This window comes from Poecilia mexicana, unplaced genomic scaffold, assembly GCF_051168715.1.
Source record: "Poecilia mexicana isolate PSO_F unplaced genomic scaffold, ASM5116871v1 scaffold_6, whole genome shotgun sequence".
Lineage (NCBI taxonomy): Eukaryota > Metazoa > Chordata > Actinopteri > Cyprinodontiformes > Poeciliidae > Poecilia > Poecilia mexicana.
Genome location: NW_028263375.1, coordinates 10022777 through 10047181, shown reverse-complemented (window position 1 = coordinate 10047181; position 24405 = coordinate 10022777). Strand labels below are relative to the sequence as shown.

Sequence of the window (24405 nt, the reverse complement as noted above, 5' to 3'; positions counted from 1 at the left end):
TAGCTGTCTTCTGCCAAATGGATAAATCAGACAATTTTTTCTTTTCTACTTAGAAATAACTGCTGAAGCTTCTGGAAAGCTGTCCCGTTCAGAATTGCAGAAACATTTTTTGATCACATTCCAGATGAGATTATGACATATACTAGTTATAAAATGTTTGCACAAATGTCAGACATGGTTTTATGAACTGTTTGATTGATTTGCCTGGTTTTAGTGAGACATGACCAATAAATTACTGAACATGTATGTAATTAATGATTATACTACCTTCTTACCATTTAATCTGTAATAATCTGTTAAATCTTACTTAATTTCCAACAACTTGTCCATAAAACATACAAACTGCCATTTGTAATGCACTTCTTTAGGACATCAGTAGTGATATGTATAACTAAACCACCAGCAATAACTGCAATTAATCTTTTTGTTTTCAAATTTATGTATATTTATTGATACTCTCATTGAGCAATCAGTGAATAAAAACAGCAAACGATAACAGTATCAACAATATATCATTAAAAGGAATCTATTGTGAAAACAATAAATCAGAATTCTCATCCCTTAAGTGATAAACGATACGATAAATCCCCACATTAGAATTTTTTTTTATTACAACCTGTTCCACGCGTTTCTCCTTTTAAAATGTTAATAAAATGTCATCTGTGTGTAAAATAGATCAACATTAAGCAGTAAGTAAACAAGGCTCAATGTGCAAGCAGTGAGTTTATCTTACAGGAACCACAGAGTATGTGACCAGCATCATCTTGTCCTGCTCTCCCTGCTGGTTCCGTCTGCTGCGCCGGAGTTTCCTCAACTCGCCAGTCTCTCCGAGTTCATCTGGCAGCGGTCCTGCTTGCCGCCTGCAGCACCGTGCCAACTCCTGCATCTGGGACTCCATCCTGACCAGCTCCTCTGCCAGCTCCTTGTGCTGAACCCACAGCAGAACCAAACCCGCGCAGCCCAGAAGCAGCAGCACGCACATCCCCACCAGCAACGTTTTCCACACGGGAAAACTTTCTCTCCCGTCTTTCATGTTTTCGGCGCGCCGTTCCCTGCTCCTCAGCTGCACGGATATCTGATCTCTGCACCTCACCAGCGCACACAGCACATATCTGAGAGGCGGCCAACAGATGAGACGTCACACTCAAGCTACTGGAGAGAAATAAACATGTCAAAATGTGTCCGTGCGAGTACATTGCGCAACAAGCATCTGGGAAACATTGACTGATTTAGAAGCAGCTATAATGGGCATATTTTAAGAATGACATCCCACTGACAGGCCAGCACGGCTCATCATTCTAGTGCTTTTCCTTTCAATATTATCACCAGCTCAACCCACTGAAAATGCTTTAATAGTGGAATGAATAGGTTTGAAACAAGGGGAACACTGTTGGGGCTTTGTGAATGGCGGGCTGTTTGGAAGGACGTGTGGGTGTCAAAACATCCCTTTTCTTTCCCATATTTCCAAACGTTACAAAATGCGGGAAAAAGTAAAGATTTATTTTTACTTCAGGTTATCAAACAAATTTTTACATCAAAGACACAAAGATATCTAGAGAAAATCCAAAATGAGAGCGCAGTTTTCAAAATATTTAACATATTAAGGAGAAAGTATCGACCCAAACAAAACTGGCACAGGATAAAATTAACTATGACGGATGAGAATTCACATTTCTTGGAGTTTAATTTCAGAGGTCAAATCCAGATTTGGTTAGTTGCTGAAAACCCTAAATGAAGCCCGTCTGATGACACAAAGTAGACTGAATGATTTAAAAAGCAACACATTGTTCCCCGAGTTAAAGAAAAAAAAGTGAAGCAAAGTCATTGATTGGTTTGGAGAGGATTAGAATGGCATTTCTATAGCTGCAGGACTCCAAAAATGGAGAAAACATTGAAATGCAACAAATCTTCCAGGAAGTTGCCAATTACACAAAACCTTACCAAGTAGGTTTAGGTTTAGTTTTTGGTGCAAATGTCTTAGCAAACTTGAAATAAAACAAGCTGAAAAGTAACTTGTCAGCAAGATTTAGCCACTTGTTTGAAGTAAATAATTTCTTAATATTGATTAAGAAGTACTTGGCAGATAAATTAACCTATAACATAGGAAAAATGTCTTGTGAATGATAATCTGCCAATGGAACTAGTACTTCTTCATCAATCTTAAGGAATTATTTACTTGAAATAAACCTCTATATCTTGGTGAAAAATTACTTTTAAGCTATTTTTGTCTTATTTCAAGTGTGCTAAGATATTTGCACAAGAAACTAGTTCAACAAACTGTGTTGTTGCAGTGTAATAAATTGCTCCATGAGAACATCAGCAACTCATCCAGGAGGTGAAAAACTCAACGTGGAAAGCATCGAAAAACCTCATTGCCTCGGTTAAGGCCGGCGTTCCTAGTTTAGCAGTAACTAAGTATTTTTGGGAAAACACTGTATGAACTTTTTGAAAGGTGTGTCGTCTGGCTCCAAACCAACACAGCATTTCAGAAACAGAACATCATTATAGAAATGGTAGTGTGATACTCACAAGGTGCTTTGCTGTTGCAGCATTTGGACGACTTGCTGCAAAATTATGGAACCATAAATATGTGCGTCTATAAATCTAGAAGGAGAAAGTTTGGCCGTCGGTTTATAACCTGAGACGAGTAGCAGGACTACGGCCACACCAGCTCACCTCCAAATGGCTGAGATTAAAAAACAAAAAGGTTCTGGAGAGGCCTGCTCCAATGATTGGCTTTAGCCCAACTGAAATGCTGCTGCATTGCCTTAAACAGGCTGTTCATGCATGAATGTGGCTGAATTTAAACAACTGCCAGATGTTGCAAAGCCTTGATGAGAGTTGTTGCTGGGAATGCAATTACTTTTCCAAACAGGGTCAGGCTGATTTGGATGGTTTGTTTTCTTTAATGCATTTGAAAATGGCTATTTACTCTTTGTGTGGTAATAAAGTTTGATTAATGATCTGAAATGCTTAGGTGTGACAAAAAGAAAAAAGAAAAGAAAAGTTTATGGGGGAAAACTTTTTCACAGCAGTACAGCTCTCGAATTCCAGATATTAAATAGTTTCAGCTGCAAAGAGTAAACCAGGTTTATTAGGGAACTGCAGAGCTGAACAGCAAGAGACAAATTAGGAGCATTTGTGATGTAGAAAAGCTGAAGGACAACCTTTTCTGAACTCAAGCTTTTTATAAATTCTCTATTCCTTTTAAAGTTTGCTGCAGAAAATAAAGTTCAAAGTGAAGCTCAATAAAGATGAGTCGATATACTTTCTAAGCGTACATATATTTTCATTTGTCTACTTCCCTCCTTGAATTTCTGAGCAAGTCCCAGCTTCCTTTGACACGGGTCAGCCTGACCCAGCTAATTCATTTCCCCTTGAAAAGCCTCCTTGATTAATGAATTGGACTCTGTGGGTTTTTCTGCACAAAAAGCGGGAGGTAAAAAACCACACACATCACACAATGCTCCACAAAAAAATAAAATAAAAGAGTCGATCCTTTTGTATTCACCTCAACAATAATGAAAAAACTGCTCTCTGTTCTTTTACTAGCTAATTGATGCTTTAGACATGCACTGTCTGACCCAGCTGGCAGTTCACTGCCATGTAACAGTCCTTGTAACCCAAAAGTGGTAAAGTTTCCAAGCAACCGGTGGAGTGAAGGCTCTACCAAGGATTTATAAACACTCGATTCACTGTGATTTATTTGGTGGAGGAATGTAGACCACCTTTAAAACCAGCGGTGGGGGTTCTGCAGCTCCTCAAATTCCACTTCCACTTCTCAGGAGAGGAGGTTAGTAGCATTTCTTAATTTAACGCACTTTACCGTGTTCTGTTCTATTGTTGCTTGTTTTATTTCACCATTTTCTAATTTGTTTGATTGGAAACTAGTTTTAGAAACTGTTTTACACAAAGCAATTTATTCAGATAATCAAATAATGGCATTCTCTGGGTATCTGCAAATATGTTATTGTGTGTGTAACATGACAATTAGAAAATCCTTGCAAAAACAAACTTTTTTTAAGTTTTGTTAAACTTTTTGATGCTTTCAAAGAGCATCAAAAACTTAATTCTTTTTGAAAATTTTCTTTTTCAAAATCTTTGCATGATCAAGTAGTTTCCTCTCAGATGCAATTAGACATAATATCTGCATCTCAACTTTCATATCACAAGAAAGTGCTTGCAACTTTTTTTTTTAGCAAATTAATGCCTTAACATTTTACAAAATAAAATTTGTTGAATTGTGTATGTGAACTGACCAACACTACTCAATTAATGTAAAAAAAAAAAAAAAAAAGATTCATTATTAATTATTTGTGTCACTGTGTAAATTAAACAGCACAGACTATCTAATAATTGGTTTAAAAAAGCAGAATGATATGTAAAGGTTGGGTTTAATGGAGAACACTAAACATAAAACAAATGCAAACAAAGACGCAAGATATGAAATCTGCCATCCACACCTGTGATGGGTCTACTTTGGTTGGATAAATATAAAGTTTTTAAACATTAGCTCCAGACCTGGTGAAAAATCTAATAAAACTTTGAGTGTGTAAATTATATTATGGTCTGATAGAACCGAAACTCAACTTTTACAGTACCAAGTTTCACATCACCAAAACAAACCCAAAGCCTGAAACACGGTGGTGGCAGCATTGTGCTCTGGGTTTACCTCTTCTTAGAACTGGGGTTTTTGTCAAGCTGCATGCAGGTGGATGAACCTTTGAATGCGACTCAGTTCTGCTTCAAAATCTGGTGTTTAGCACACCGACTTATGTTTTCAGCGTCTCAGTGAATCTAAGTTTACATTAAAAACAGGAAAAGAGTGACTTCCTGAGTGAAAACTTAAAGTCCCACCCAGGATTTTCTAAACCTGAGATGAAAAATAAATCTGTGCGGTCACCTGGAAATGGCTGTGGACAAGAAGTTCGTTCCAAAACCGGTAGTTTTGAGCAACATCTGCATGGCAAAGTGAGAAAATCCTTACAAACCCTCGACACTGAACGCTTATGCAACCAGGTTGCTGCACTGGTTTTGTTCATTCAAACAGATTTATCTTCCCATTGAATTGCACAGGATGCATGCCACGTTTTATATGGAAGCAGTTTTACATGATTTATTGATCTTACTTACTACGCCACAAAAAAAGGAGGCAATTTGCCAGGGGTGTGTACACCTCCGAGATCCACTGTATGAAGTTCAGTGTCAGTGTGTTTTGTTACCTCCCAACACTGAAGGACAGAAGGATTAAAAGAGAGGAAGAGAAGGGCTGGTTTATATGCTGGTTTAAGGAGGCTTAAACTCTTTCTAACCATCAGACGACAGCGAACCTTCTTCACTTTACACAACCGCTTTGGACGAATAGAGGAGACAATGTTGCCAGAGATCCTCACCACGATGGAGGTTCACAGTCTGTGTAGAGTCACCCCCGTTGTTCTTCTTCTTCTTCTTCTTCTGCTGCTGCTGGTTCTGCTCATCACCACCTGGAGCCAAACACAGAGTTCACACATACAAGGTACAGTCTGAGTAATTCAGAAAAAAATGGTCTCATTCTGCAAAACTAGTGCTATAAATTGATGAATAAATCATCAGAAGAATAATTGTGACCACAAATAAATCTCAAAATTATAAAGGGAAAACTGCATTTTTTTTTCTTTGCAAGAAAATAACATTTGTAAATTTGTTTAAAAATTAGGAAGAGAAAGTGATTTCTGAAAACCAGCCACAGTAGAGAAACGTGAACTAAGATCTGCTGCAGACTGACTTGCAGCTTCTCTCTGCTTTAGGTCCCCGTTTCTGTGCTGGACTTGGTCCGATCCTGTCCTACGGCAGATTCATTTGGACCGGGATTGGAACAGCCTGCAACTACTACAACAACAAATATGGCAGCACCGTCCGGGTCTGGATCAATGGGGAGGAAACCATCATTTTCAGCAGGTAAGCATGAAAAACAAGAGATATTCACACAGCAGATGAAGATAAGTTCAAATTTATTCATATTTTTTTCATGCAGCAGCATGATTTTGTACTGAAGAAAAATTATTTGGGTGAATATTAATTGGAAAAAAAACCTTTCCACATCAACGGATATATTTTTACCAATAAGTAGCACCACAGTCATTTAACTTAACACAGTGAGGAAGATCACAATGTGAGGGAAAAAAAAAGTCCTGCTGTCAGGGAATTGCACAAAGTTTTTTACAATAAATTACAAACTATAGCCAGCTAATTTGATCACAAAACATCAAACTATCTGAATTTTGATTAAATTTAAGTCTAAGGTTCAAAAATCTGTGTAATTTGCTAGCTAATTTACTTCTCTGTATTTCGTGCATTTAAACATTGCACCAACCTATGCAAAGTTTCAAGTTTTAAAAAGACAACGCATGTAAAAAAAAAAAAACTTATGAGAACAAATGATCAGAAGTGTAATTAAATTATTTTACCTCACTGTTATTAGCATTTATATGCTAGGCAGCCATATTGGATTTTGAGGTTGAGGTTCTGAGCACCTTTCTGTTATTCTTTTCCAAATGTGGATTGACTTTGGAGTAAATTGTCACATATCAAGTAGCAACAATGTGTCGCAAATGTGGAGATACATTAAAAAAACAAACAAAAAGCTTTAAAAACAAATTAAATAATAGGATATGCTGGTTTCTGCTGCAGGTCCTCTGCAGTGTACCATGTTTTGAGGAGCCCTCTCTACACATCCAGATTTGGGAGCAAAAGAGGCCTTGAGTGCATTGGGATGGAGGGGAGGGGTATCATTTTCAACAGCAATATCCTACTCTGGAAACAAGCTAGGACATACTTCTCTAAAGGTAACAACCTCAGGATATTAAGTACATTTCAGAGTTTGGTGGTAAAATGTTTTACGACTAAACCGCTGTTTCACCGAGTTACCGCATATTTTTGTGTTGATGTCGCAGCTCTGTCAGGCCCCAGCCTTCAGCGGACCGTGGGAATCTGTGTGAGCTCCACAGCCAAACACCTGGACCACCTCCAGGACATGACCGACCCCTCTGGACATGTGGACGCCCTCAATCTCCTGAGAGCCATCGTAGTGGACATCTCCAATAAATTGTTCCTCAGGGTTCCTCTCAATGGTCAGTTGCTGTATCCAAACTTTGCATCTTCCAAACGTCTTGGCTGAAAACGTGCAATTCTTTTTTTGTCTTAGAGAAGGAGCTGCTTATGAAAATCCATAACTACTTTGAAACCTGGCAAACGGTTCTAATCCAGCCTGACATCTTTTTCAAGATCGGATGGCTTTACGACAAGCATAAAAAAGCAGCGTAAGAGCCTTAAATCATGACTCTAATGTCACATTTCATTTAAGATTTCATCAACTTTCCATTTTGCACCACTAACAGCCAAGAGTTGCAGGATGCGATGGAGCGTCTGCTCGAAATCAAAAGACAAAACATTCATGAAGCGGAGAAGCTGGATGACGACCTTGACTTTGCTACACAGCTCATCTTTGCACAGGTCGGTTTCCCCTGCTGTCCACATGATGGAGGTAACTCTGAACTGTAGTTAGATTACTGTCTGTCCCAGCAGAACCACGGGGAGCTCTCTGCTGATAACGTCAGGCAGTGTGTGTTGGAGATGGTGATCGCAGCTCCTGACACACTCTCCATCAGCCTCTTCTTCATGCTGATGCTGCTGAAACAAAACCCGACGGTGGAGCTGCAGCTTGTGGAGGAGATGAGCACCGTTTTGGGTGAGAGAAAATCCTCTCTGAGTCACATTTAATGCAATGCTAACTGCTACACAAGCAGTTAGCATTGTCGCATTACAACAACAAACCTCAGTATTTCACTGAGTTTTAGACACAAAATAGTCCATAACTGCAAAATGAGAAATAAAAGTCAGCTTTAAATCTGTATGTATGCTTTGTTTAATATTTATTATATAAGTTACCTGGGAAGTGGGAATTCGGAGCACAGTTTCAAGTCAGACCCGAGGTAATGGCGCAGTCGGAATTTCAAAATGGCGACGCCCATAAACGTCGTTTGCATTAGCTCTTATAAACATAATTTTAAGCTTTACTTTCCATAAGCAAACACTACTTGTAATTTTTTTTAGTTTACAGTAGGAGGCGTTACATTGATTTTAGACGCACTTTCACATCTGTATCATCCTGTAAAATAAACATGTTTCCATCATATCTTACTAGTGTTAAAGCGAGGGGCGGCCATATTGAAACGCAAAGCCCGCCTTAATAACATAAGTAAATAGGGGTAGTCGGTGTTGCTCCCAGTTTCCCAGTGGGAAATCCGTCTTCGGGGGTTTTTCCAGTTGAATTTTCTGACTATGAAGTTGGAATTTCCCATAACTGAGTACAACTGGAACGCAGCATTATTCCTCCAGTACTACCATGTGCCCTCACAGGTCGCCTGATTAAAAATAGTGACGCCTCTGTCTGAGTAAATTTGATTTAATCCGGCTGTTCAGAGAAGGCCTTGAAGATTTGTTAGAGACTATCTGTGAACAAACAACCTCACGAAGAACAATGAATAAAACTGGCATGTCAATAATAAATATTTAGAGGAGTATAAAGTAGAGTTGGGTTACAGTAAGACTAACTGTAAACATGCAACCAGAACTGCAATGAAATGTAGATGAAGAAATATAAAAGGTCTGTTTCATGCAAATATACACTACAGTTTAAAAAATAAATCTAGAAATTAATAAATAAATAAAACCATGCACATATCCAGTCCTTAATTATGCATTGCTTTATGTTGGTCTGTCACATCAAGTCCCAGCATTGAAATGTATAGCTTTGGAAATGTGAAAAGGTGGTCTTTCATTTACAGTTGAAACGGCTACGGAAAACGTCGATTATGAAAGACTGAAAGTGATGGAGAAGTTTATTAATGAATCCATGAGGTTTCATCCTGTGGTCGACTTCACTATGCGGAAAGCTCTGGAGGACGATGACATCGAAGGTACCAAGATCAGGAAAGGAACCAACATCATCCTGAACATCGGACTCATGCACAAGACTGAGTTCTTCCCCAAACCCAGAGAGTTCAGCCTGACCAACTTTGACAACCCGGTGAGTGTAAACCATATGTGACTGCAGAGTGAAACAAACACCAGTTGATCCTTTACTTCCTCCGCCTGGCAGGTGCCCAGCCGCTTCTTCCAGCCCTTTGGCTGCGGGCCTCGCTCCTGTGTCGGCAAACACATCGCCATGGTGATGATGAAGGCCATCTTGGTCACCCTCCTCTCCCGTTACACAGTGTGTCCACGCAAAGGCTGCACTGTGAGCAGCATCAGACAGACCAACAACCTGTCACAGCAGCCCGTGGAGGACGAGCACAGTCTGAGCATGCGCTTCATCCCCCGCAGTCAGAACCAAAGCACCACCAGCTCTGAATAATGAGGAGGTTCTCCCCTTTCAGATAACAATACACGACTAATGTATTAGTGCACCAAGTTCAAAGAAGGTAGAAGATACATTTACCCCCTTACAGATGTCTTCTCTTTTTGCCTTTTGTCACATCATCCAACTAACAAAAGGTATTATCAAACAAAGACAACCTGAGTAAATCCAAAATAAATTTTTAATACTGATTTTATGAAGAGATCCACTTGTGAAAAAGTAATATCCAAGTTTAGATAAAACCAGAAAAGAATCGCGAGTCCAAGTGGACAAGTTTCATTGCAGAACTCTTATCCGAGCCAAGTTAAGACTTTTTTTTGTTTTTTTAGCAATAACAGGATGTTGAAGGTTAAAAAGAATGACTAGTCCACTCAACAAACTTTCAAAAATCTGCTTGTCCAATTAAGAGGTATGAATGCGATATGCAAGTTCACAAGCTGATGACTGGATATTCTACGTATGATTTTGTTTAGTAGATATTAGAAATCATGGTTCAGCAAGTCGTAAAGGTTTTTTCCCCACCATGTTTCAGAAAGTTCTCAACCTGAAAAGCAATGTTTCATTAGATGTAAATTTATGTTTTATGTTGTGATGTACTTTTATCTTTAGTTAACTTGGAGGTTAATAATAAATAGTGTGTTTTAAATCATGATTTTAAGGTGAATTTGGATGAACCTCATCCAAATTTGTGAAGTTTAGTACTAACTTCACTAACTTCACTCCTGTGAGTTAGTACTAACTCACATTAAAAAATATTTTAAACTTTCAGAAAAGAGGATAAACATGTGAAATCAGAGGATTTTTAGTTACACTTAGATTTTGAAAAATGGTTTTCAAAAGTTTTGCAAATAAAAATATGATTTAACCAGAAAATACAGGTTAAATTACAGCTCTAGATCATTTTTGCAGCTTCGCACAGCTAGAGACTGGAGTTGTTGCTTTATGTTTTCCTCTCAAAACTTCAGAATAAATAAAAACTATTTTTGACCCCACACTGCAATGTGTTGCTCTGTCCCATATACAGTGTTAATAAATGACAGAATTTGTGCTTGTAAAAGTTAAACTATCAATCGTTTTGGAAAGCATTGCATGAGGAACCATTTGTATTTACTTTGCATATAGTGTCCCTTAAATAAAACCAACAAAATCCAACCTGTTTACAAGTGTTGCATTTATTCATGTAGTCCCAGAATGTAGTGACAGGCACTCTGAGGAACGAGGACTCTTCTCTGTACCACAGGCACAAATTAAACATGCCATCTTGGCATTTGAACATAAGGCGTAAGGTTGTGGATGTACAAACATTGTCCAAACCTTTTAAATCAGCATAAGACATGAAAAATAGATCAAACTCCACCAGCAAACCCTCACAGAGCGGTCCAACAGCACAGAGCTCCTGTGAAGTTAGTATCAAGCAAACAAATCAAATAAATATGTTTTTAATACTGAAAATATGGTAGTGAAAGACTTAAGTTAACAGAAGTCAATGAGTGCATAGATGATAATCTTACATGGAAGGCAATGATAATTTTATAGAGACAGAAATGTGACATGGGAGTGAGAGCTCTGCTGTTTTCCAAAAGAAATGACTGACACTAATGTAAACTTTAACTTACATAAATAAAACCCTGGTTTTCACTTTGATCAATCTCAGATTGACTTGATGAGAAAATAACTTTATTTTCATGACGGGAGTTTAAAATTTGTTTTTAGACATAATTTCAAAAATCCCTTTAGATTTCTGCTTTCCTGGGTTATTTTTTTCCCTTTTACATAATCCTGAAAAACGTAAAGCTAGGGTTGCAGCATATGTGAATGCTCTAATGATATAGATTTAGAAGACAAAACTGGAGCAGTTATGGGTCAAACATTAATGAAGTCTCACAAAATTACCAAATAAGATGAAATGAAGCTCTAAACACTCCAACTTATGTGCATTATAATGTGAGTTTTTTCAAAAATCTTCATGCTTCTCTGTAGTTTATCTAAAAAAATAAACTACACTTATTGCTCAGCCTTTATGGAGTTTTTTACTGTCAGGACTATTTTAGACACGAAAATGAAGCCAATTTTAAAAGCTTGGGTTTTCTTTTTTCTTTTTTCCTTATTACTAATACATTTAGTTAATAATTTTGCAGATTTACTGAAACAGTTATCACAATACTACAATAGTTTTATGACAATAGTGTCATTTAAAACACCCTGAGGCCCTGAGCTTATTACCTGCCATGACTTCCCATAATTTTAAATCACTTGTGAACAAATTAAAACAGCAACGGTCAGTAAATACATGAAATCAAAGCAGCAGCTGGTGCCGGAGTGTCCTGCAGATCTGTGGATCTCCTTGTTCAGTGCTTGGGGGTTCTGAGTGGTTCCGGTGCTGCCAGCCGAGGCCCTCAGAGCTCCTGCAGAGCTCTCTGACAGCAGTAGAGGAGGCAGTCCGGCAGGTCGGGGACTGGAGAGCGCAGCCACACCGCCAGCATGCCGGCATGCATGCGACAGTGCATGAGACACGGCTGATCCTGCTGCAGGCAGCAAGCCACGATCGCTTCCACGCCTGAGGGAGCAAACAGAAAAGTCGCTCATCAGGTGCCAGTAAGAACTCTGAGTAAAGCATTTGCTTCATTCTGTGTGATATATGCTAGCAATTATTTTTCATCAAAGCATATTTTACACTGTTCAGTTGTTTAAATGACTGACACTTATAAAAGGAAGCAGTTTGTCTGCTAGAAAAGGAACAATAATGAGGTTAAACATCTGAAGCAAACACGTTAATTACTTTCATGCATAGTGGTGACTGCAGTCGGCAGCTGCCTAAAAGCCTTTTTCTTGTGTTTTTTGTGGATTTTTATGCTATAAATCCACACAGACCACTAAAGTCGACATCATACAATACACTGCCAACTACTGGTCATCCACTGCAAGTGCAAGAAGATTTTCGTTAAATCCAATATGGCAGACAGACGAAAAAGCAACTCGGGTAAAAAAAAAAAAAAAAAAGAAAATATTCTGACATCAAGTAACCCCTAAAGACTAATCCTACTGATGTATTTTCCAAATAACAACTTTGTATTTGGAGAAAATTACAGCTACATTTTTTCCCCCACTTTTTCTTTATGCCTTAAGAAAATCAAAAACACTTTGGGAAAAAAATATAAAGGATCATAATTCATGCATGAAAGGGTTAATTACTTTAAGAGTCAAAAATAGTAAAATTTACCAAATATTTTACAGAATCAGACATAATCTGATCACAGCGAACCTGAAAAAATACCTAGCAATCATAAATATATTATTATGATATAAAATGTGTTAAAAATATGATATTTATAAAATAATATGTTTCCAAATAGAAAACTTACATAATTTACATAGACTTTTTTAATGCATTTAAAGCCACTCTAAATCAGTTATTTCTTTCTAAATGCATTGACTAAAGCAAGTTGTATTATTTTTACTTTTATGGATGCATTTGGGCTTTGTGATTATTCTCTATTATCCATATTAATCGGATTTTAATATCTGTAAGTTTTATGATTTGTAATTGTTTCTTGAAAAGAAGATTTTTAATATTAATGAAATATACCTGGTTAAATAAAGACAAAAAACTAAATAAAGACAAAAAACAATCTTTTTAAAATACTCTGCCTACTGCAGCCTGGAAATAGCTTTTAAATGAACATGTTTTGCTTAAACAAGTGGAAGAAGCTGCTCATTACTTGTGTGGGATGCCTTTTTTCTGAGCTTACCAATAATTTCCACCACATGAAGCTGAAGTTTCCTCTTCAGTACATCCAGAGTGGCGGCGAGGGGATCCCGGCCGTCGTGGATCAGCGTCAGGTTCTGCTTGGTGTCATGAGAGAAGGCCAGCCACATGGCTCCGTACTCCTCTGTGGAAAGCCTCAACGCTCTGCAGGAAACAATCGACTCATTTTAAGGCTGCAGCTAACAATTGTTTAAGTCATTGATTAATCAATTGATTGTTCAGATTAAAAATAAATAAATAAATTGGCACACTCTGCAGATTTTTCTGTTTTAAGTTGACTTTATACCATATTAGTAATTAGGGATGAACTAATACAAAAATTTGGCCTGATATCGATATCTGATATTAATATTGCAGTTATGGCTGACAGCCAATATTTACTAATATTGGCTGTCAGCCAATATTATTGGCTATCAGCTGTCAAAGCTGTCACTACATTTTTGACAGCTTTGGAAAAGACCCAACCAGAAACAGATAAAAAATAAATGTCAGCTCAGTTTTATTCAATGGACCGATACCGACATGTTAAAAAAAATACCGGCCGATTCCAATGTTGTTGCCAATATAACAGGCATCTCTATTAGAAATACATCAAAAATGCAAACAGATAATTCAGTTCATTTTTTAAATAATAAGAAAAATTATTTATTAACTAAAATTCAATGACATGTAATTCTTTTAGCGAAGGATGCATCTTCAGCTAAAAATATAGTTTTACCATCAACATGTGAAAAGCTGTTGACTATTTGCATTAACCAATTAATAACTGGATAGCAAAAGGCTCTTAGAAAGACATCTTTATTTACAAAATTTGAACCAGTTAAAGCTAAAACTGTCACTAGATGAGTTCTGGATAGAACATGTTTACTGAGAAAATAATTTTTTTTAAATATTAATTTTTAAAAAACTTACTACCGTCAGAGCAGTAATTGAGACAATTAAGTTTTGGTTTAATTGCTGCTCTGACTGTGCTGCTCTTTCAGCAAATGGAGGTTTTTGAATCTGTATACTCCAGTTAATGATCAATCGATTACCAAATTATTTGACGATTATTTCAATAATCGATTCGTCATGATTAATCAGATTAATCGTTTCAGCCCTGATTAATTCAAACACCCTCCTGAAGGACGCAAGAAAATCCCAAAACTATCTCACCTGACGAAGGTTGCTAGAGGAAGTCTGTAGGAGAACTGTGTCGTCAGGGGCAACCCAGCAGGCGGTTGCCATGACACTGTCGCAGACAGATCAAAGTGGACAGAGGGTCTCTTTACAGTTAGGAAATACTGACAAACTGCTACACTGTGGCTTTTTAACTCCTCTGATGGACAGTCAGACACACAGGATACCTTCAAAACAAGAATGTGAGATTATATTTTAAAAAGATGCAGAGAAAGAAGATATTTTAAGGTTTTCTGTTGCATGACGCACCTCTAGTTCCTCAGAGTCGACCTGAAGTCGTATCTGGTGAAGGAAAGAGTCTGAGCAGTTGGAAATAAAGACAACAAGAACGACGGAGTCTTCTTTCTGGACGTGGCAGGCGGAGACATCCAGGTTTTGTTTGGAGAACAGAAGAGTGACTTTAGAGTGAGAAAGAGCAGAAAGCTCAGCTGGAAGATGTGAGGCGAGACTCGGGTCTTTGGATCCATCTGGGTCGTCGTGCGGAGAAGCTTCAGCTGTCACACGTTCATCTCTGACGGGAGGAGTTTCGATTTCCTTCACGTCTGCGTCGGCCGGCTCTTCTTCTGCATCACAGGAGCCGTTCGGAGCAACGAGGCCGGCTGTCTGTTCAGGCGGCGAGACGTCCAGGTCTGGTGAGTCCAGCAGACTTTTATACAGCAAGTTATCAGAACCGTCAGAGGGCGAGACAAGCGGGTCGGTTATTTGCTCAGCACTCCCTGAAGCTTTGGTTTTTCTTCTGAAACGCTGGGATGTTGGGTCAGACTTTCCCATCTGGTGGAGAAACAACAAATAATTTCCATCACACGTTGTATTAATGCACTACATTAGGGCTGCATGCAGCGATTATTTTATGGAATTGAATAGATATAGATTATTCTGATGATTAATTGATTAATCTGATTTAAAAAATTGGCACATTCTGCAGATATTTTATTTAACAACTTAAACTTTTTTATGCAACATTAGAATATATTTGAGCCTTTTCTGCTCAATTTAACATTAATACAATGTGCAGCTAATTTGTTTTTGTTTTTTTGATTAACCGATTAATAATTGGATAGCAAAAGTTGCTTAATAAGAGATTTTTTTTTTTCTTACCAAATTTGAATCGGGTGAAGCTAAATCTAAGCCACTTAATTTGCAGACAAAGTGTTTTTATTATCTTAAAATATATATTTTTGTATAATCTTGACTTAATTACTGCTCTGAATATATTCTTCTTTCAGCAAAATTACCTTTTTTGAGTCTGTACACTCCTCATAGCGATTAATCAATAACTAAATTAGTTGACAATTCCTTTAATGACCGATTAGTCATGATTAATGGGTCTAATCCTATTAGTCGTTTCAGTCATATGAGTGTTGATTTATACTTTATAAAAGAAAACCTCAATAAATTTGACCAAAGAAAGCAACACGTTTTATTGCAGGTTTTGAAACTCTGAGCATGAGGCAACCATCAAAAGAATAAACACAAAGAAAGCTGTCCTGTCTTCTGAATCTATTTACATATATGTGTGTGTGTCTGTGTGTGTGTGTGTGTGTGTGTGTGTGTGTGTGTGTGTGTGTGTGTGTGTGTGTGTGTGTGTGTGTGTGTGTGTGTGTGTGTGTTCATCAGCTCACCAGACACACGGAGCTCTGGGAGGCCAGACCGACAAACAGCGAGGACGCCAGCTGCTGCTTTTCCTGGTCACACTCAGGGCTTGGTGTCGGATTCGGTGTTTGACTGTTTGAGGCGTTGTTGTCGCCCAGTTGGTCGGCGGACCGGACCGGGCTGGCGGCCTCGATCCGAGGAGCTTCTTCTGTCTGCTCTTTCTGAGCCAGATAGCCGTCTCTGCCCCACAGCCTCTTGACGCCATCCAACTTCAAAGCCGTAGAGCTGAAACAACAAATCAGACTCAGGATTCAAACTACCGAGAGATAAAACACTTAATGTATTTTTTGGACTACAAGCCGCTACTTTTTTTCCTACACTTTGAACCATGCGGATTGTAGTCAGGTGCGGCTTCTCTGTGGATTTTTCTTCAACCACCAGGGGGCTCTTTAGCAGGAAGTGAATTGTTGGAAGTCAAAATTGGAAATCAAAGAAGAAAATGCCAATTTTCATTTAGAACAAGCACATGCTAGCAGCAGGCACGATGGAGAAATTTCTTCAAACTCATATGATGCAGCTTCTAAGGTGAGGGCTGTCGATCTGCAGTACAGGAGGGAAATAGAGCTGCTGCACATAAACTCGGCGTGAACGAAACCATGGTTCGGCTTTGGAGACAGAGGGCTGCATCCTAATAAATCCAGCACATTTATTAGGACACTGCCCTCTGCTGGGTCCTCATGGAAAACCGAGAGCGGCGGAGATACCAGCGGCTTATAGCCGGTACGGCTTATTTATGTAAGTTTCCAGTTGTTTTTTTTTTCTTTTTAATTTGTAGCTGCGGCTTAGAGTAAGGTGCGCTCTACAGTCCGGAAAATACGGTAATTCTGCCTGTGGCTGCGTGTCTGAGTACCTGCCCTTGTGTGAGAAATCAGTGCTGTCCCCAGAGAGGCCAGAGCTGATGGACAACAGGGTGGGAGACTGTCTGTCGGTGATGCTGCATGAGGATATGCTGATTGGCAGCGACAGGCCGTAGGGCTCCAGGTTCAGCGCTGAGACAAAGAGTAGCATTAGGACAAGCCCAAACAAAGCAGTGGAAACTCTGCCAAACCATTTGCATGAGTTTCACCTTTTGAGCGAGACAGTTCTTCCTGCCTTTGATGAGGAGGCTTGTAAGGAGCCGCGCCTGCAGCCAACGCCTCCGACACAAATCCATCCAGAAATGAAAGCGAGGAATCCACCTGGAAAACAGGAAAACAGCGCAATTAAAGCTGCAAACAAGCCCATTGAAAATAATTAAAAAAAAACTGGGTAGCTGCCAATGTCATGCCTGAAATTATGGCTTCATTTTACCTGATAGAGATGAGTAAAACTCTTAAAAAAATCTTCATAAAAGTAACAGTTAAACCTTGAATTACTTAGACCCCCGGCATTTCCGCTGTTATTGCACATCTGTTTTTCTGCACTGAAAAAAACACAAAATCTAACCAAGTATGCTTGTCTAGTTTCTCGTACAAATACTTCAGTACACTTGAACAAGACTAATTTACAAGTAGCTTTTCAGGAATAAGTAGGAAATTGTTTTAAGTAAATAATTCCTTAATATTGATGAAAAAGTACCAGTGCAATTGGTATTTTTCTACTGTTGTAAGTGAAATAATCTGCCAGTGAAACTAGAACTTTTTTATCGATATTAAGGAATTACTGACTTAAAACAATCTCTTATATCTAGAAAAAATTTACTAGATTTTGAGTTATTTTAGTAAATAGTCCGTCTTTTTCAATGTTCAATGCACATTATGTACACTTTTTGAAAAGTTGCACATCCCTTGGATTGCAATTAGAGTATTTTTATTTCTAATAACTGTACAGTATTTCCTATTTTGTTAGTTTTATACAGTATATTATTGTCACTATTACTACTTTTATTGTTGTAATTATTGTGATCCTTTATACCATTTGCGAGACAATAAAAACGTCTTCTATCCTGTTCTATTCAGATTCATATTTCACATTTTAGCATTTACATATTTGTTTATATAAGCAAATAAGGTTTAAAACAACAAGATGACCTGATTCTAAATTTAAAACATCATTTATATTATGTTGCTGATGAAAAAAAACAAAACTGCATTAACATTCCAGTACAGTCCTGCTGTAAACCTCAACTTTCTCACTTCTCTAGACTGTAGACATGCTGCAACAGCTGCTCAGATCATTGCTGACAGCACTTCTTGTTGGTTTGGTAACTATTCTTAATACTGTAATAAACTCTGTGCCATGGAGGACATGTGCATGCAGGTCAACAAACCGTAAGCCTGTCAAACAGCATGAGGCTTTAAATCAGCATTTATTCTCCTTTTTTTCTACGCTTGCTTCTTGAAAATAAAGAGTTAATGATGTTTAAGACATAACTCAACTCATCTGCTGCCATGCTTGTGTATTACCTCCACAGGCTCCATGCTGGCACTTCGTGGCAACACCTTGGCTTGCAGTTCAGAGTCTTGGCTGAGGATCTGCAGCTCCTGAGCTCTTTGTCTCAGCATAGTGTCCAGGGAGCTGCTGTAGGTTTCCGAGATATCGTGAACCAACGCCAGAGCCGCTCCGCCGGGGCAGAGCTTGGTCATGGCCATGAGGACCCAGCACTTTGTTTCACTGCTGCTGCTCTTCATGTCCAACAGTTTGGCCAGCAGCCTCACAACGACGCCTGGTTCAAGATCCTCCCTCAAGTGAGAGTATTCGCCGAGAACCTAAACACAGCAACGACAAAAAAAAAAAAAAAACTGTAGGAGAGGAGCCAGGGTTCCTGCACATTTTTAATGTCAACATTTTAAATTTTGACACTTTTCTAGACTTCTTAGACCTGTATCTCACTTTACAATGTTGACTAATGTTTCATTTATAATGTTTCAAGAGCAACTCTAAACAGGAGGGTTTTTAGTCCAGATTTAAAGGAACTCTATCATTTTAAACAATCCAAACTAATTGAAAAACCTGTTCACCTTCTCACCTGTGGTGGCGCTGCACCACCAACCCTTCCAGGAAACGACACAAAGAGCGCAGAAGACATGAGCGCAATGTCCTTCTTCACAAAATATTAACAAAAATGGAGTAGAGTCAGATTTTAGCGGCTGTAGGATTTCTCTTACCTTGTTGGTAAAAGACCAGGTTCATTTACTTCGCTATGGTTCACTTCCTACTTTTCAAGCAGTTTCCACATCTACATTCGAACCGAATGAGATTTCACTTCAACAGAACCGAAACTCAGGTTTTTAGGCGGACGAGAGTTCACTTTTTTTGGTTCACATCAGATTTCTATTACGCATTCACACTTCCCCAAACGAACCGGACTTTGTAGACAAACGTACTAGAGCTCGACTAAAATGGACTAAACACGCAAACCTTGAGGTAAAGTAATGAGCAACTCTCACCCAGCAGATGACTTGAAGAAAACGCTGCGGCAGTTTGCTGGAGTCTCCTTGTAGCAAAGAAATGTATGAATTCACAGCAAACAGCCTCAACTTCTTGTCCTCCTCCACGCTGTCAAATCCTGGAAACATTGGGAAAAAATCCGAATCGAATAAGTTTACCAGCAGAACGAGTGGGATGTGTGGTTAACTCACCCTCAGAGAGAAGTTTAAGAAAACTGTTTGGGATATCCGGTTGTAACAAGTCTCCACCGAGTGAAAACACTGTGTTCATGGTATCGATAAACCATTCATTATCTGGTGCATATGTGCGAAAGTATATAGGAAAATATGTACAAACAAGACAAATCAAAGCAAACAAATTGAAAGTTCAGCATAAAGCTCTTGAAAAGTGTTTTTGCTGTTTCTCAAAGATGATCATTTTCATTCTCAAAGATTTAAAATGTATTTTTCACATTTGCCTACCTAAAGTAATTGTTTAGAGTACTGTAATTACCAGACAAAAAAAATGGAATCACAAAACAACTAAGAAAGCTAGACACACTTAAAGTTGGGCAAAAAAAAACATATAAAGGCCCAAAAAATGTGAACAACTTGTAGATTTTTTTTTTTTAGATATTTTAACTTTTATGCAACTGCAATGAAATGCATTGAAAATCACCAAAATTCAGCAAGAACTTTGTGCTCTTTGACATCTTACTAAATCTGCATACTTCAACTTAGAAACTCCTTTCAACTTCTAAATAAATCACAAGATTTTAAGCTGTCTTCACATGAGTCAGTATTCTGATATCCCTTACGGTTTTTCTAAAATCACAATTGAGGTTTTATGCAGATTTTTATCATTTCTATAATGATGACGGAATTCTTCAACTGCCAGAGTAACCGACGCTTTTTCAAGTTTGACTACTTTTTCACAAACAAAATGCTGCTGTTTGTACATATTTCACTCCAGAGAAACAATTTAAGCATCAAAACATAGCTACAGGCGTCTACTTTACGGAAACATAAGCGCCATTGCTGTAGGTCTTACAGTTTTCTTTCAAACACTTCTGGAGTGCAGGAATGTCTGCCCTTCCTCCATTGGGCTCCATGTAAAATATTTTTACGTTTGTTTCTCTGCTCAACGTCTTCTGGTGCATTCAATCAACAGATTAGCTGGAATATAAATTTTTCTAACTATTATCATTACAGTTTCTGTTTTCATCTCAGTATGACCATATTTCTACAAGTATGGCGCTGAATTATAAGCACCAAGTGATGAAAATACAGTAAAAAGATGCAGATTTGAGACAAACACTGTAACATTTGTAAGGATATTTTTCCGCCAGTTCTGCCACCTTCCCCACCAGGTCAATGGTTGTGTGATCATCTTCACTGATTCGCAGAAAGTCCAGCATCTTCTCAACGATCACCGTGACATTCTGGTCATTAGTTATTCTAAAGAGCAACTCCAGCGTCTGAAAGAAAGCAGATTAAAAACCCAGCGATGATGGAAACCTTTGACCCTCTAACATCAGAACCAAAGACTGGAGCCAGATCCGACTCACCTCCCGCTTGATGATGAGGTCAGGATGGTCGAGACACTCGATGATGGTCATCTGATGCTGCAAGGCTAACTTTGGGTCCTGCTGGACCACGTAGGTGAGAGCCTTCAGACCTACAGAAACGTTAGCTCTCAGTGTAACTCTCACTTTTTGTTACGGGGGAATAATCTGTGAGGAATCATGCCTTCTCATCTCACCCAGATACTTTAGATTAATCTTCGGAGACAGAACAAAGTTGCCCATGCACTTTGCAGCTTTCTCTAAAAGGTCCGATTTGGGATGAATGGTGTAAATACATTTTACACACTCGTACAAAATAGCTGTAAAGAAGGAGAGATGCAAGTAAGTGGCTAATAAAAATGTATCTTTGAGTAAAACATTTGTTAACGAGGCCAAACACACCATATGTGATGTTGTGGTTCATCTCTGCCCGTCGCAAAGACTCGTCAAGGATTTCATACATGATCTCGCTTGTGCTGTGCAGAGAGAGAGGAAATTATAAAAACTTCATGGTTGACAAATATTTAAACACAACAGGAAGTGAGAAAATGATCACCTCTGGTCATTTTTCCCCAGTAAGGAGAGTATTCTGAGGAGGTGGATTTGAAGCCAGGGAGCAGGAACACTGTGATAGTTAAAGTCCATGGGCAGCTTCCCTCCCACCACCTGCTTCAGGATGGTGACAAAACTCGGCGCGAGATCTTTGTAGCCTTCTGGATTCTCCTGAAATAAACATAAAACCATATAGCAGTAAATTACGCCACAGAGATCAAAAATGCAACATGAAGCGCTTAAATTATTATTTACCTGAATGAGCTGCAGGTAAATGTGCAGAGAAGCCGACATCACGCCGGGGTCTTTGTCGCACAGCGCTTTGCGAAACTTGTTGTGAATGTGCTGAACTTGATTCGGCGCTATCAGGTAGAATTTATACAGGGCAAGGACGGCTTTACGGCGAATTATTTCTCTGCAGGTTTGGAACAACAAACACCGTTTCAGTTTATTTGTCATCTGAAAAAAGCATGAAGTGCTTCTTACTTTGGGTGATTGAGCTTTTCCTCCACCAGGGGGAGGATGGCGGGGATCATGTCTTTGGGGAACATCTGGCTCACCACTGTGAGCGCCATGCACACTTCAATCAGATTCGTACTCTGAAGATCCTGCAAACACATCCGCAATATTATTATGAACCCTTCAATGTCTCAGTATTTTCTGTTTTATTTAACTCATGCAAAAGTATCACTATTTTCACATCCATCACATCTTTTATTTTAATTATTGAGGTTTGATGATGATGTGGTGCAGAGCTAAGATCAGAGTTTACCTCAAATATTCCCCGCATCACATTGATATTTCAGCCTGATTATTTAAAATAATTAAAAATAGAGCCTAATAATTTAGCACAAACAATCTTAACACCTCTTATCATAATTTACACATTTACAGCTTTCTTTGAAAATCTGTAAATGTTTATCCAATGGATTGGATAAATTCTAATCCATTGGTGCAAACTTTGCTTGAACTTAATTTACTTTATGGTGTTTGTTTTTGCTATTTTTATGAAGTGTTAAAATTTTTAGAAGTGTGTGACCAAAGAAACATTACAGTCAAGCTACAAAACACCATAACGACTGACCTTTAGCACCGTGTTAACCAGGAGAAGAAGCAACTCATGACCTTCATTCAAAAACAGCGACACAGCAAGGTAACCTGAGAGAATCACAAACACTTTAGTGTTTTATTATTATTAGAATATTAGAAGTTTAAAAATCTAAATCTGAACATTTTGAGCATTTACTCCTTTTCATGCATTCATAAATTCATTCCCCAATACTCTACTGAAACATGCTTTGTGTTTTTTTTAATACTGTCTGCTTCAGGAGATATTTCCCTTATAAAATTATAAGTGCTTCTACTCTAACTTTGTATCATTTTATGCCTAAAAACACACCGACTCTCTTCTCCAGAACATTCCCCTGCTGGGCCAGTTTAATGGCGTGGATATAGCTGAAGGAGACGCCGTAACCCAGCATCTCACAGTAGATCGCTCTCACCATGAGCTCCTTCATCTGCCTCTAAATCAGATTACAACAGAAATAATAAATAAACAAATGAACAAAGACAATCTTGTAGTGGAAAAGATGAAATGGGGAAACAATGAGAAGAATACCATAGTTGTGTTAGGGGAAGACACTTGTTCTTTAATCAGCAGGAGCTCTCGTTGAATGAGTTTCTCCTCCTCCTGCACAAAGAAATGTAGAAAATGATGCATAATAACTTGGAAAATTTTGATATGCAGTAACTTTTGCTACAATAATATCAGTGCTCACATTTCTCTGTAAATCTCAGCTAATATCAGCCCGTCACAATAAGTAATAAATCAATTAATCCATGAGAAATTAAAACGAGCTCTTTCTTTCTACCAAAATTTTAATGATAAAGTTTTCAATCTGGTGCCTTGATCTCAAATAGCTCCTTTCTTTAAAGGACGATTTTGTTTACAGAGGCTTCGTAATTCATTTGTTGTTTTTGTTTATTTATTTTGGATGTTTAAAATGTCTTCCATTTCCAATTTAAAGTTTACTGATATATGACTATCTGTTCTTGCATTATTATGCCATTACCATCGTATTAATTGAAAGTGGTTTCAAAACAATATAATAATTTATCACAATAACTTCTGGGACAATTTATCGTCCAGCAAAATGTGTTATGGTGACACTCATCTGTTTACCTACCATTTAATGCAGTCAAAAAAGGGATACAACCTTGTACTACCAAGGCTGGGTAATATAACCTTGTTATAACATTGTTATAAAGGTGTTTTTAAGTTAAAGTTCTTTGTTCTTGCAGTCAAACTAAATAACCTTAATTTTTATGTCAGCATTGTTAACGATACACCAAATATCAACAGCCTGAGCCCAACACAAGCACTTGAACGCACCATTGAGAACAAGTCTTTCGAAAGTCTCAATACACTCCACAACTACTAAACTACGACAACAGACCGTGTGTTTATGTCGCACTATAATCAACTATGTGCGACACATTTACTGAGGACAAACACATTTTTAATGGAAGAACATAGCAGTTTAGCAAGCTAATGTAAACAGCAGCATATCAGGTCGCAACTTTTGAGAGCTTTATAGGATCGACTTACATGTTTAGATGTTAGTTCAGTGATTCCTCTGATGAGGTTTCCTAGTTTAGAGTTGGAGGAGAGTTTTGCTGAGCCAGGCTGAGAGTCTAAAGAGAGCAGGCTTGGTAGAGCTGTCAGCGTTTTCTCCACAACATCGCTCATTTTGACAACAAACAGCGCCCTGTCCGTGTGACGTCTGTACTAAAACACACAACTGTTGGATCACCTGTTAATAAATATTAATACATTATAGATAAATTGCCTGTTGGGCATTTAAAACAGCTACTTTAGATAAAATAACATCACAGATCCTCCATTATTTTTAAGGAAGACCGACAAAAGCGTATTGGTGATGTCAC

The 24405-nt window shown here is 38.3% G+C and overlaps 3 protein-coding genes across 5 annotated transcripts in view; 1 reads left to right on the top strand and 2 right to left on the bottom strand.

The window, feature by feature from the left end:
- The window catches only part of LOC106932407 (uncharacterized), a 19902-nt gene extending 11739 nt beyond the window's left edge, over window positions 1–8163 (bottom strand). For 2 of the 3 annotated variants that reach the window (XM_088006215.1, XM_088006217.1), the window contains exons 1-3: window positions 7927–8163; window positions 5394–5483; window positions 734–1152 (exon numbers count right to left, since the gene is read on the bottom strand). In XM_088006215.1, the coding sequence (XP_087862341.1) occupies window positions 734–1033 (300 nt within the window). In that variant the 5' untranslated portion in view covers window positions 1034–1152; window positions 5394–5483; window positions 7927–8163. The remainder of the gene's footprint in view (window positions 1–733; window positions 1153–5393; window positions 5484–7926) is intronic. The other variant, XM_088006216.1, reaches the window with a different exon arrangement.
- cyp19a1b (cytochrome P450, family 19, subfamily A, polypeptide 1b) lies at window positions 5276–10552 on the top strand. Its single transcript, XM_015011110.2, has 9 exons — window positions 5276–5515; window positions 5787–5937; window positions 6670–6824; window positions 6933–7109; window positions 7184–7298; window positions 7377–7491; window positions 7564–7726; window positions 8826–9067; window positions 9140–10552. Exons 1-9 carry the CDS (start codon window positions 5374–5376, stop codon window positions 9392–9394), a joined length of 1515 nt encoding a protein of 504 aa, XP_014866596.2. The 5' UTR covers window positions 5276–5373; the 3' UTR covers window positions 9395–10552.
- Window positions 10552–24405, bottom strand: ap4e1 (adaptor related protein complex 4 subunit epsilon 1). The gene is made up of 21 exons (XM_015011096.2): window positions 24068–24405; window positions 23078–23149; window positions 22859–22982; window positions 22544–22617; window positions 21946–22067; window positions 21715–21874; window positions 21464–21630; window positions 21310–21383; window positions 21105–21227; window positions 20911–21020; window positions 20681–20820; window positions 19556–19668; window positions 19364–19482; window positions 18380–18682; window positions 17062–17173; window positions 16846–16984; window positions 15965–16220; window positions 14592–15113; window positions 14319–14509; window positions 13147–13307; window positions 10552–11954 (listed from the first exon to the last, which is right to left on the bottom strand). The coding sequence occupies exons 1-21, from the start codon at window positions 24206–24208 to the stop codon at window positions 11794–11796; spliced, it is 3384 nt and encodes a 1127-aa protein (XP_014866582.2). The 5' UTR covers window positions 24209–24405; the 3' UTR covers window positions 10552–11793.